This window comes from Solanum verrucosum, unplaced genomic scaffold (genome assembly GCF_900185275.1).
Source record: "Solanum verrucosum unplaced genomic scaffold, falcon-dt-bn FXZP01000151.1, whole genome shotgun sequence".
NCBI lineage: Eukaryota > Viridiplantae > Streptophyta > Magnoliopsida > Solanales > Solanaceae > Solanum > Solanum verrucosum.
In genome coordinates, this window is record NW_026020202.1 from 387,784 (window position 1) to 401,558 (window position 13,775).

Below are 13,775 nucleotides of genomic sequence, written 5' to 3' on the forward strand. Positions count from 1 at the left end.
GTAGTCAAAGTTTTAACTTCTAAACACTTAGTTTATACTAATACTAGGTTGCCTATTTGTTAGTATTTTAATAATGTATATATGTTATTTACGTAACTATATACTTCGGTATGTTATATCTAAGTACCAAATATTGTACTGAATACCAAAAAACATAAAACTGTATATCATATGCCACACCAAATATCATAACGTCCAAACCATGGTATTAAAAATTTGGCTTAAGTCATCTGCGGCCCCTTAAAGTTGTCCGCATAATTCATTTAGACACTTCAACTAGGACTAGTACCTATTGAACACTTTTATTGTTCAGAATAAGTACCTATTTGACACTTTTCACTGACATGGCAAGGAAGGTGTAATACACATCCATTCAGCGCGTCAGAATGTATTTTTTTTTTTTTTTAAATCTCTCTCTTCTTCCTTATCCATAACTTCTTCCAAAACCAGTACAATCTCTGCCGTTGCCGCCGATGTTGCCACCACCACCTTCCACCCTTTTCTTTTATCATGCCTCCTCTTCCTCTCCCTCCCCCTCACCTCTATCGTATTCAACTGGGAAAACACCATTACGATTTCCTTCTCCATTTTCTTTAAATTTGTTGGATGTTGTGATCTTATTTACCGAAAAAATAGAGATTCATACAATGACTACTCTGTTTCTTCTTCCATTTTTTTTTCTTATTGAAAAATATATCTAACAAATCAGATTTAAAATAAAAAAATGAATCACCTCTCCTTTCTCCTTTCTCCTTTCTCTGTGTATTGCTTAGATAATTATGTAGTCAATGATTTTATTGATATCTAAAATTATAAATGGTTCATATTTTGTAGGTTCATGTATTGATTAATTTTTATGTATATGTAATTTGCTATTTTCAACTTTAAAAAAAATGATCTGAAAAAAATTAGTGGATTAAGAGGATTTGAAGGTGACGACGGCTATGGTGGAGGACGGGGATATGGTGACGACGACTATGGTTGATAGTAAATATGTCTCTACTTCATATAAATTCTCAATGCATCATTGGACATTGCAACAAGTTGCTTGATCTGTAGCTGGGTGGATGGCAACTTCAATTTTTTCTTTTTTCTTTTTTTTTCCGTCAAAATACCACATGTACATCATTGATTTGTCAATTTCCCACGTCATCGTGAGTGTATTACACATATTTCATACTTTGGCTGATTGTCAAAAAAGTGTTCAAAAGGTTCAAATCCGAATTAGTAGAGGTCTTTAATAGGTACAAGTCCTAGTTAAGGTGTCTAAGTGAATTATGCGAACAACTTTAAGGGGCCGTCGATGACTTAAGCCTCAAAATTTTGGTATGATAGGGTATTTCGGTATGTACCATACCATGTCCACCCTTATGTAAACAACATTAGGCAAGCCCTACGCGACAAAATTTATATGTTTAATTATTTTTTTTTCAAGTCTACCAGTCTGTTAGGATGCCTCAGCTGCATACATCACTGCATTTCCACTTTGACACCTATCACAATGATAAACGACTCATCTCGTCGTGACCTTCTCTTGAATTCACAAAACAACTTATGTCGCTCCATCCTCACAAGGGCAGAGAACCTATCATTGTCTCGGTTGTGCTACTGGAAGATCTGGGGAAGTTGGAATAGGAGAGCACTATTCTTGGGGTGGGCTTACTACTAAGATGCTTTCAGCAGTTATCTGCTCTGCACTTGGCTACCCAACGTTTACCGTGGGTATGATAACTGGTACACTAGAGGTACGTCCTTTCTTGTTCTCTCGTACAATGGAAAGATCCTCTCAACACTCTAACGCCCTCACCAGATATGGACCGAACTATCTCACAATGTTCTGAACCCAACTCACGTACCTCTTTAGTGGGCAAACAATCCAACCTTTGGAACATACTACAACTCTAGGTGGCGAAGACCCAACATCAAAGTGTCAAACCTTTTCATCGATATGAGATATCGGGGAAGATCAGTATGTTATCTCTAGAGTAACTTTTATCTGTCGTGTGATGGCCCTTCCACTCGACACCATCGAATCACTAAGGCCGACTTTCGTCCCTGTTCGACGGGTGGGTTTAGCAGTCAAACTCTCTTCTACCTTTGCACTTGAGGGCCAATCTTTGTCTAGCCCAAGGAAACCTTTGCATGCCTCTGTCACCCTTTAGGCTTACGCCCTATAGAACACAAGGTTAAAATGTTGGCCTTCCAAAGTGGTATCTCACTGATGGCTCAGCCCGCCCCCCGGAAGGAGGCCTTCGTCGCCTTCTACATAAGCTGCGCATGAAAGGCCCAAAGCCAATCCTAAGGATCAATGAAGATTCATAGTGTCTTTCTGTCCAAGTGCAGGTGTAGGTAGTCCGCATCTTCATAGGTATGTCTATTCACCAAGCCTCTCTCTGAGATAGTGCCCAGATCATTACGCCTTTCGTGCGGGTCAAAACTTACCCAATAATGAATTATGCTACCTTAGGACCGTTATAGGTAGGATCGCTGTTCACCGGGGCTTCGATCCTCGGCTCCCCTGTCATTAGGTCACCAACTTCCTTAACTTTCTGGCACTGACATGTGTCATCCCCATCTTTCTGGCACTGACATGTGTCATCCCCATACATGGTCTTATGACTTTATGTAGACTTGTGATTTTGGTAAATATTCGTTCGGGTCTAATCACTACAACCCCTTTGTGAGGAGGCACCAAAAAAATTGTATTTCCTTCTCAAATAATCATCCACCACCATTCCGCCTAACTCTTTTTCTTCTTCCTTCACACCGACCGAACACCACAAACCACCATCAAACCACCAATCCATAAACCACCGGTCACTACAACAATCTAAACCATTACCACAAACTTCCATCCTTACCACCTTTGTTCTTCTCCCTTGTCACTGTTAACCACCAAACATCTCTTTTCTAGTGAAACCCATCACGAACCAACGAGCTTTAAGCTCGCACAAACCCAGACGAAGCAGCTTCGACAGACTAGATCTCAGATGAACAATAATAACCCCATCTCCGACAAACCGGCTCCTTCAAAACCCCACTAAAAATGTTGTCTAGATGCGCATTTGTAGGAGGTAGAAGATACTCAATGAAATACTCGAGGTGTACGGTAGCTAGTCTAGACGCTACCGTTATAAAGAAGAATATTGTCAAGTTGCATAATGTGAGGTACAAGGTACTCCATGAAATAATCAAAGTGTCCACAAGCTAGTCCAGACACTACAATTATAAAGAAAAATATTGTCTAGATGTATTGGTAGGAGGTAAAAGGTACTCGATGGAACAATTAAGGTGTGTGCAAGGTACTCGTTTCTTTTACTTTGGCTTATGATTAATAAATGAACAATCGAATCAAACTGAATCAAAGTTGGTAAAAAAATCAAACTGGATAAATTGATTTGATTTGATTTTGGTGTAAAATAATGTAATATCTAATTAAATTAATTGTATTTTGATTAATTTTTTCAAACCAACTCATGAATACGTCCTAATAGTGGTACATAAAAAAAATAAATTTGGGGTGGATTAGATTTTGTGTTAACCTAGCAGGAGCAATAGCCAAGTCAGATGTAGCCTGCATCTCACGTCTCCGGATAGAATTGGAGAGGGTCGAGGGAGTTTTTGAGTGTCAAAGATGAAGACTCTTGTATTAGCTCCTACACCTCTACGCACCTTTTCCCCATTTTCACGCTTTCTATACCCTAATCTCAACAATAATGCTACTCATAACTACCTTCTTTCTCCGTCTCCATCTAAATCCTTTTCCTCACTAACCTCAATTCGTCCTCTTCTCGCCATGGCTTCTCAGGTTGACTAATTTTATTTTCCAGATTTAGTTTTTTTTTTTTATCAAATTTCAAATACTTGTGTTGATCAAAATTATTCTTAATTTCGTTTTTTTTGTTCAGAATGTATCATCTGGTGATGAGGTTGATATCTTTCAGTTGATTCAAGCTCATCAGGTGTCAATATTATCTTTTAATGGTGTTTATGTTTAGGCATAGAGGAATCCAAGCTCAGCTGAATGTATTGTGATTCTGAAATGTTTCAGGAAAAGGCTGCTAGGCTATCTCCTATTGAAGATGTTAGAACACTTCTTCATTATAGCCTCCGTGGTGTGCTTTCTACTTTCTCTCAGGTTCACCCTTTTATCACATATTTGTTTTTTTTTACTTGCATTTGTTGTTATAAGGGCTAGATGATCAATTTTATATTTTTAAGACCCAAAAGTAGATCAACTTTATATCTCCTATTCTCTTAATGTACATGTCATTTTAATTAAATGGTAGATTGGAAAATGATAAGTAATTGATATTCCATAGACTAACAAAAAGGAGTAACTGATAGTACATAATACATATGCACAATGGAAGAGAGAACATAGTTACATATTAGGAATGCATATAGTATATCATCTTATCAAACAGTAAAAAAGGTATTCATACAGTGTATCATGGATCTCATTTGTGATTCTGACACATTATTATCTTGAATAAGAGTGAGATGCTACAGCCAGATTGTTTCATTTAATTGATGAAAAGTTGTGTCTATTGAGTGCATAATCAATATACTTGAAGGAAGAACTGTTTTTAATTACTATATGTACTTAGGGGCTAGGACAGAGATTTTTAGAGCAGATATTCCCTCTTAGTAGTACTGACCAAGGTAATGTAAATCCCTCTTAGTAGTACTATATTGCAGATTGTAGTCATACTTAGAATATGAGCTGTCTGTGTTTTCCTCTAGATATGGAGATTCATTTGATGATACCTAATACATGATTAGAACCTAAGGAAATATCTTCCTTTATTTAAAACTTATCATATCAATAAGATTCTTAAACTATCACCTACAAGTAGGGGTCCATACTCCATTGGAAATCACCTTACATCAAAGAAGAGCATAAGACATCTCTTTTGTACTTTTGCCTGCATGTTGTAACTTGAAGTGGGAGAGAAATATTAAGATGTAGAAGCTCACTCCAGCATGTAGCATTATTTTGGCTTTATCAAAAATGACAAAAAAAAAGTAGCTTCTTGAGTTCTGGATTATATGGACAGATTTATTCAAACTGGCCAAGTTTTATGAAAAACTTATGATACCAAAATCATGAATTTTGTACATATGAAAGAAACGTCACCTTGTGTTACCTGAAAACTATAGCTGTTATACATATACTTTCATCTCTTTTGGTTCTAGATAATATGGAAGGATTATTCAAATTGACCCAATTTTATGAAAGAAACATCCACTGTACTACCTGACAGTTGATGATTTGTCATACATACAGTCATACACTTTCTAGTATTATGCAGAGTAAGTAAATGAACTATGAGCAGGTATCTGGAACCTACATGTTGTTACAATTTGATAACCACAACCGTGATTCAAAGGGCATTCTTAACAGAAGTGTCGGTGCCCATGTTGGGCCCAATTATGTAATCTTCCTTTCTATCAAACTGTGTTAGGCATGAAACATGAACATATTTGAGCGATAATCTGAATGCTTTTCTTTATCTGTCATCTGAATGCTATGTACTTATTGCTCCATAGTTTTACAATTAACAGTGGATTCTTTATTGCAAGACGCCCTTGTTCCCACAATGTTTTTTTATTGTTGCAGAAGTATGAGGGCTATCCTTCAGCTTCCATGGTAGATTTTGCATGCGATACCTATGGATCTCCAATATTAGCTGTTAGCAACTTGGCTGTTCACACCAAGGTTCATTTTGTCATCTCTGGTGGTTAAAGTTGTGCCTAAGTTTCTGTATTTACCAAATTGGATAATAGAAACTTCAGTTCTACAAATCTGTGTCCTTATTAAAGTTATTGATTTAAAAAGTAAATAAATTACTGATTTCAAAAAAATCTCCGTGTCCTTATTTTCGGTTTTGTATTAGTTTGGATTTCAATTCAAAGGCTATTCAAGATAATTGTTTGAATTTGTTAAAAGAAAACAAAAGTGCTGACATCAATGTTCACCTTCTTATGTCAATATAGCGCTGATATCCTGAAAATGTTTCTGTAGTATTCTTATTGTATTTATATTTTTCAGAATATGTTTTTACCCCTTCCCTTTCTTCATTTTCAGAACATAGGTTTTGATATGAAACCTGGTGATTAGTGCAGGACCTCCTAGCTACTTCTAGATGCTCATTGCTTGTTGCAAGAGATCCTGAAGATAGGACTGACTTAGTAATTACAGTGCATGGTGATGCTGTTCCTGTAAGTTGTCACTTTGAGAGAAATTTCTTTTCCATCCCTCACTCTCTCTCTCTCTTCATTTGACGGGAAATGTATTGTCAGTTTTTTCTTTATTTTTCTGATGGATGTCATAGGTACCGGAAACAGAGAAAGAAGGTATTCGAGCCACTTATCTGGCTAGGCACCCTAAGGCATTTTGGGTAACTTGTTTCACCTCTTTCTATTTAGTGGCATCATGTATTTCACAATAGATATTCCTTCTTTTGTCCATCACATGTAATTACCGAACCTTTGTGAAGGTTGACTTTGGTGATTTCCAATTCATGCGCATTGAACCCAGAATTGTACGTTATGTATCGGGCGTTGCAACTGCCATATTGGGATCTGGAGGTTCGTGTTGAGTGTTGACTACTGGAATTGTCTCCTTTTGTTAATATTGTCTCTCCCCTACTCCACATAACACTTCGCATTTTCCCCCTTCCCACACTTGATATTTGATTTTGGGCCTCTTATTTCGCTCCTTACACCTTATGGGCTGAATAAGAGCAGGTAAAGCATACATTTGACTTCTTGCTACTAAATTGTAAAATCCCATTGATGAATCATATTAGATTTCAGGGTTCCACCTGCATAGTATTCGAGAAAATGAGAGAGTGACCAATTGTGAACTGCTAGATGTGTCATTTATTTTGTTGCACTCAATGCAATATTTGTAGTTCTTTCTTGTACTAAATGCCTCTTTTAACTCCTCACAGAATTTAGCAAAGAGGAGTTTAGAACAGCTAAAGTAGATCCAATATACCAATTTTCAAAGCCAATCACGGTATAGAAATGCTGATGTTCATTGTTTATGTTATGCTTTCTTCTTTTATGAATAGTAGTAGTTTTCTTATTGCTTTAATTTTTTAATCAGTCACATATGAATAAAGATCATACGGAGGATACCAAGCTGCTTGTGCAGCACTCGACATCAGTTCCGGTACAATTCAGAACTTTTTTATATTTTTTCTGCAATGATGCTTGTTCATGGATCTTGGAAATTTTGTTTTACCAGGAACTTATGATGAAATCCAAAAAAGGAAAAGGTAATTAAATATAGAGCCACTACGGGAAGATAAGATCTTTCACAGGGCTTGGAAATGCACAGATGCAAACTCATTTATCACGGGACAACCTGGGAATTTTCTTTTATAGCAAAATACATATGTCCAGTCCAAACTTATTTTGCCTAATTAACGAATGACTAGAGCTAACACCCAAAAGATTACTTTTTTTTAAATGGATTGGAAATGCATGGGATGCAATATTCCACAAAGGTGCTGATAACTTGTTTCTCCAGCAGCTGATAAATATAACATATAGCTGCCCCATATATGAAGTATGTCCGAGCTTTTGAGGATATGGCGCCGGGAAATGATGCATGATTTTTGTCTGCTTCTGGCAGTCCATTGACATTTAACATTACTGTCAATTAGTTATAGTTAATTTAGTTTTACTGGACATGGAGTGCAATGTGTTATCTCCTCCCAAAGTAAAAAGCTGCATTGACTTTCTTTTGATCAGGTGGACTTTGCGTACATGTTGGATGTAGACAGTCTTGGTTTTAATGTCAAGGTGAGGCTGCTATTCCATCTCCACTGATTCATGTCTGTTGTAACTTTTTCTATAATTATTTTATCTCTAATATTTATGTAGTGGAGATATGCACTTGCGACATTCTGTGAGTTTGTCTACTTCAAAATATGTAAATTGCTAGTAACCTTTTTTAAGGAAATTGGCAGTTATGCCAAGAAATGACTAGTTGAGGAAGTGAACAGAAATATTTTCTCTTGCTCAGCTATGACAAGTGCTTTTTTCTTTCAAGCATGGCATGGACTGTATACTTGCACTTTGATTTTAATTTCAGGCTTGCTACAAGGACACCGACTTCAAGCTTCGAGTTCCATTCCCTAGACGTGCTGTAGACAGAAAGTAAGTCCCCAAAGTTCTATCAGAATTCTTTTGTAGGAGTGTACAATTCACGTTGATCTCCTTTTTTTGCTTCCTTTACTCTTCCCATTTTCTGATGCAATGTCTGTTTTATTATATGCTGTTTTTTCTCTTGTTTTCTTTTGGGTTGGGTCTGGCTTAAGATCTAATGTCTTTACTAGTGTGTTCTGGGTGAAAATAAATTTTTGAGTACACATGTAGGATCCTACATATTCAACTGATATCTCTAACCAAAACAGCTGGTAATGTGGAACGATACAAAATTATATTCAACTGATAAGGGAGAAATTACAAGGTAACAATTCTCAACATAGGAAACCGGAGAAAAAAATAGACAAAAAGAGATAATAGAAAAGGGAGACTGACTCCAAAATGCTAAAACTTTAGCTAAGAAAATAAAGATGCAAGTTCTTCCATGCCCTATTCTAGAGCTCCTGTGCTGTTTATATAGGAGGGTCTTGATCTGAATATTTCTTGGCAGCTGGTGCAATATGTGCTACGGTATTTGGCAGGGGTAGTGATCCTTTCTTGGTTTTTGGGACCACATACTCATCCAGGTATTTTTGGGGACTGCTTGTCCTTGTTGTTGTGCCTCAGTGTATCCAAGTGGTCCTGCAGGTTTGTTACACTGCCGCCCCCATGAAGACGAACCTTGTTCTCAAGGTTCAAGTCGGGAAAACGATAGAGTGAGTGCAGGAAGGTCTTCCCAGGTGGCCTCAGTCGGAGGCAAGCCTGCCATTTGACCAGGAACTGGGTGATCTGATGTCCTCACTTTGTGACAATGCGCTGCTCCGAAATGTCTTCAGGTGTGAGCATCAAAGAGGAGTCTTGGTCTATAAGATCAATGGGGGTTCCCTAAACACTTCTGCAGAACCGAAACATGAAAGACGGGGTTGTATTTTGGAGAAAGATTGGAAGTCCAGTTTGTAGGCAACCTCACCTACATGATGGAGCACCCTAAATGGCCCGAAGAACCTTCGACTGAGTTTGGTTTGGCACTGAAGGCGAAGAGAGAGCTGCCTGTAGGGACGTAATTGAACATACACCCAATCTCCAATCTGAGAGCTTGCATCTTGCGTCCCTTGTCTGCATCCTGATTCATACGTTCCTGGGAAGCCTGCAAATTGGACTTCAAGAGGGCCAGTGTTTCTTCTTGGCAACAAAGGGACTCTGCCACATTTGGATTAAACGTGTGATCCATGATGTATCGAGCTACCGTTGGGGGATGCCGACCATAAACAAGCTCAAAAGGAGTAGGCTAAAAGCTATGCTGGTATGATGTGTCCTACGATCGCCCACGAAAGTAGACGGAACCAAGTAGTAGGGATATCCGCAGCAAACTGTCGAATAAAAATCTCAAAGACACTTATTGAGAGCCTCTGTTTTTCCATTCGATTGCGGATGATAAGCAGAGCTCTTTGCTAATTAGGTCCCTTGCAGTCAATTGATCTCAGCCCAAAAATCAGACAAGAAAATAGGATCATGGCCTGAAACAATTGAGAAAGGAAAGCCATGTAGTGAGATGTATTCTTGGACAAACACTCCACGGACTTCTTTTATTTTTTTGATGAAGTAAACACTTCCACGAACTTGTGACTAGTGAATTTCGGGGGCAAGACAATGAAATGGCAGGATCCTAAAAGAGAAAAACCAAAACACATAGATAAAAAAATGCTCCCAAGCACAGCTCCCAAGGGGAACCTGTCCTAGGTTCTCTCTCTTACTTCGTTTGATCCTTTTCCGGCAACTCCTACCGGAATTAGTTTTTTTTTACCATGGGGGACAATTATTTACTTTGCGGTGGAATTTTAATCATACGATCTCTTAGTATGGGTGACAGGGTGTGCTTTTTCATTTCCAGTGATAAGTCTTTTGAAATAAATGATATCAGTGAAGGTTCTTTTAGGTGGTTCTTGTTCAAGGAGTTCAGTAGTCGGTTTGTCAGTAAGATTAAGATCGACGAAGTCATTTTAAGATGGGTATGCAGTGTTATGAGATTAGCTTCCAAAGGTGTTGGGGACCTTTATAGAAGATGGGGCAAGCTTAAGGAGGGGGATCTGTTCAGAGTTTATCAGAACTTCAACTCTTATGGGAGATTTCTTCGAGTAGAAACATTGAGGGGCCAAAGAAAATCAGCTATTATCATCCCGGAGATGGATTACAATGTAGGGTGGAGTGATTTAGCCGACAAAATTATCAGATCTTTGGGTGAGCCAGTTAACCCAGCTCTCCGGAAGTTTGTCACCCCAGGGAAATCTTTCATGGATGCTGCAAATATCCAGAAATGGCCAGTCATGAGCTCTCAGTCTCATTCTGAATTGGAGAATCTACAGGAATACTTGTAGTGTTGCTTAGTTGGAACCTTCAATGACCCTTTCAGCTCGAGTCCAAATCCAGCAGTCATCCATCAGTGGTTCCTGAAAAGGTGGAAGATGACGGCAGGGTTGCGCGTCTTACAGCTCACACATAACCAGATGATCTTCGAGTTTCCATCTAGGCAAGAAGCGGAGAGGATAATAATGGGGGAATGGTTTTGGAATGGGAGAAGATTATCACTTGAGTGGTGGTCTCCAGAATCAGGGACAGATAACTCTAAAAAAGAATTAGTAGCAAATCAGAGGTGGATTAGGGCTTTTGGCATCCCGCTTCACGCATGGTCGGAAAAGTCGCTGAAATTTATTGGGGACTGTTGTGGTGGTTATATCGGTGCAGATGAGGACACAAAGAAGAGAAATCATATTCTCTGGGCTCGGATTTGTATTCCAGTAGTAGCACGAGAACCTCCACACAAAATTGATTTGAGAGTAGGCGGCAAAATTTATGAAATATCCATTATTGCTGATGCCTTCTCGAAAATCTCAGTTGCCGGTGATTCTGATGAACAGGGTTTTAACCAGCGGTCCAAACAAGTTTGTGTCTCGAAAACTGAGCAGTCTATCAATTCAAATTTGAAATCTGCTGATGCCCCTAGGGTTGGGCCCAAAAAACCTAAGACAACCTTGGGCCAACTTAAAGCAAAGGCCCAATTGCAGCAGAAGACTCCAGACCAAGTTTATGTTTTTCAGAATGAGCTGCCTATTGATTCAAATCTCAAATCAGCTGAGGACCCTAGGGTTGGGCCTAAAAATTCTAAGACAACTTTGGGCCAACTTAAGGCAAAGGCCCAGTTGCAGCAAAAGACTTCAGACCACCTTTATTAATCAAGGAGGAAAAAGGGGAACTTGCATCTCAATAAAAAGAAGGAGATATTAAAGGAGTGGAAGGCTATTAGGCCAGCCCAAGCCCAATCTATAGTGGCAGAGACACAAAAGCTTTCGGAACGACAGTCGAATGCTATGTTGTCTCAAAAGCCATTGTTGGCTCCCCTAACGCAAACTGATTCTCTTGATGAGTGGGAGGGAGACGCAGACGACGAAGCCGAATGCATGCGACCTCTATCTCTTCTCTCTCTTCCTCCTATCCACTCTGTTTTCTCTATTGGGTATTCTCAAGATTCAGGTTTCTCTTCCCCAATTAGTAGCGACACTTTGTCACTACCCTGGTCTGGTGACAGCTTGGAGGAACAGGTTATTTCACACCCGACAGTTATCGAAACCTCCCATTGGACCAAGATGGTGATGACTAAAGCTTGTAAAGCCTTTAGGGTCAATTCAGTGGGGTTTGAGCACGAAATCTTCGATATGATACTGCGAATGGAACAAAAGAGGAAGTTACAGTTGCAGAAATCAAAGAGGAAAGAGCAACAGAAGAAAAGATCAAAGGAAAAGGGTGAGATTGTGGCCAAGAAGTTGCAGTGCACGATTAATTATGAGAATGGAGAAGGGTCAAGTAGGGGCAGGTTCCACAAGGCTTTCTCGGAATGAAAGCAAAAATTATCAGTTGGAATATAAGGGGGCTTAATGATATAAGCAAAAGAAGCACCATCAAGCTACTTATTCAAAAATGGAAGCCTGACATCTTGTGTTTACAGGAAACAAAAACAGAGTGTTGTTCTGTGGCAATAGCAAGACATATTTGGGGATCAAGATGGGTCGAATGGGTTGAATTGAAAGCAAGTGGTACCAGGGGTGGCATTATTATTTTGTGGGACAAAAGACAATGGAAATGCTTAGACTCTTACCAAGGGCAGCATACTCTTTCGGCCATGTGGGAGGGTTTGCAGGTGGACTTCAGATTCTGTTTCTCTGGGGTGTATGGACCTCACTCAACTCCAGAAAGGTTTGACCTATGGGATGAGTTGGCTGCTGTCAGAGGCATTTGGGATGGATGTTGGGTCATAGGTGGTGACTTTAATGTATGTAGATATGAACATGAGAGGTACAATTGTATAAGGAGATCCCAGGACATGAAGGACCTCTCTGAATTTATTCAAGACATGGGTCTTATTGATCTCCCCTTGCATGGTGCAATTTATACATGGACAAGGGGAGAGGATTTTCTGCAGGCTTCCAGAATTGATAGGTTCTTAATTTCCGCTGAATGGAATGAATTCGTTGGAGTTGTGAAGCAGGTGGCCCTGCCAAGGGTTCTCTCCAACCACAGTCCCTTAGCCCTAGAGAGTGGCGATTGGACTTCTGATCCTTCCTACTTCAAATTCGAGAACATGTGGCTGCAGCATGAAGGTTTTCATGATATGGTCAAAAAATGGTGGCAAGGTTATATAGTAAATGGCTCTCCAGACTTTATACTCTCCCAGAAATTAAAATTTTTGAAGAAAGACCTTGTTACCTGGAACAAGGAGGTCTTTGGTAAGCTAAATTCCAGAATCAGTAAAGCCATGGATGATCTTCTGCTGACAGAACAAGCAACTGAAGGAAGGGTTCGGTCTCAAGTTGAAAAGAACAAAATATTGCAATTACAACTAGAGATTCAACAATTAGCAAAGGCAGAGGAAACCTCTTGGAGACAAAAATCGCGGTGTCTATGGTTAAAAGAGGGGGATAGGAATACAAAATACTTTCAAAGAATAGCCAACTCCCACAGGAGATACAACCACATTGACAGATTGCAGGTAGGAGATGACCTCATTGAAGGAAAAGAGCAGGTGAAAGAGGTAATTCTTGACTTCTACCAAGAGTTATACTCTGAAAACGAATCATGGAGGCCTACTGCTTCTTTTGAGGGCCTGGGCAGTTTGAGTTCTGAAGAGAAGAATGCTTTGGAGCAGGCCTTTGAAGAAGAAGAAATATTGAATGCAATCAACTCATGTGCCCCAGACAAAAGTCCAGGGCCAGATGGCTTCTCTATGGGGTTTTATCAGAAGTGCTGGGGAATTATCAAGCAAGATATTTTGGGAGCGCTCAATCACTTTCACAACAATTGCCACATGGTGAAATCTTTTAATGCCTCTTTTATTGCACTTGTCCCTAAAAAGAAAGGTGCGATAGAACTTAAGGATTTTAGGCCTATCAGTCTTATTGGTAGTGTGTATAAAATTTTGGCCAAAGTGCTCTCAGAAAGGCTAAAGAAGGTGATTGGGAATCTAGTCTCTGGTTTTCAGAATGCTTTTGTTCAGGGAAGGCAAATCACTGATGCAACACTTATTGCCAATGAAGTTCTAGATTGGAAGCAGAAAAGTGGTA

The 13,775-nt window shown here is 39.2% G+C and overlaps 1 protein-coding gene across 2 annotated transcripts in view; it reads left to right on the forward strand.

The window, feature by feature from the left end:
- The first annotated feature begins 3,548 nt into the window (after positions 1-3,548).
- The window catches only part of LOC125830054 (uncharacterized), a 155,314-nt gene continuing 145,087 nt past the window's right edge, over positions 3,549-13,775 (forward strand). Inside the window, exons 1-11 of one of the 2 annotated variants that reach the window (XM_049509272.1) lie at positions 3,549-3,808; positions 3,909-3,962; positions 4,052-4,138; positions 5,624-5,722; positions 6,130-6,225; positions 6,339-6,404; positions 6,504-6,594; positions 6,960-7,027; positions 7,118-7,183; positions 7,768-7,818; positions 8,111-8,175. In XM_049509272.1, coding sequence (XP_049365229.1) covers positions 3,635-3,808; positions 3,909-3,962; positions 4,052-4,138; positions 5,624-5,722; positions 6,130-6,225; positions 6,339-6,404; positions 6,504-6,594; positions 6,960-7,027; positions 7,118-7,183; positions 7,768-7,818; positions 8,111-8,175 — 917 coding nt within the window. In that variant the 5' untranslated portion in view covers positions 3,549-3,634. The remainder of the gene's footprint in view (positions 3,809-3,908; positions 3,963-4,051; positions 4,139-5,623; positions 5,723-6,129; positions 6,226-6,338; positions 6,405-6,503; positions 6,595-6,959; positions 7,028-7,117; positions 7,184-7,767; positions 7,819-8,110; positions 8,176-13,775) is intronic. The other variant, XR_007443126.1, reaches the window with a different exon arrangement.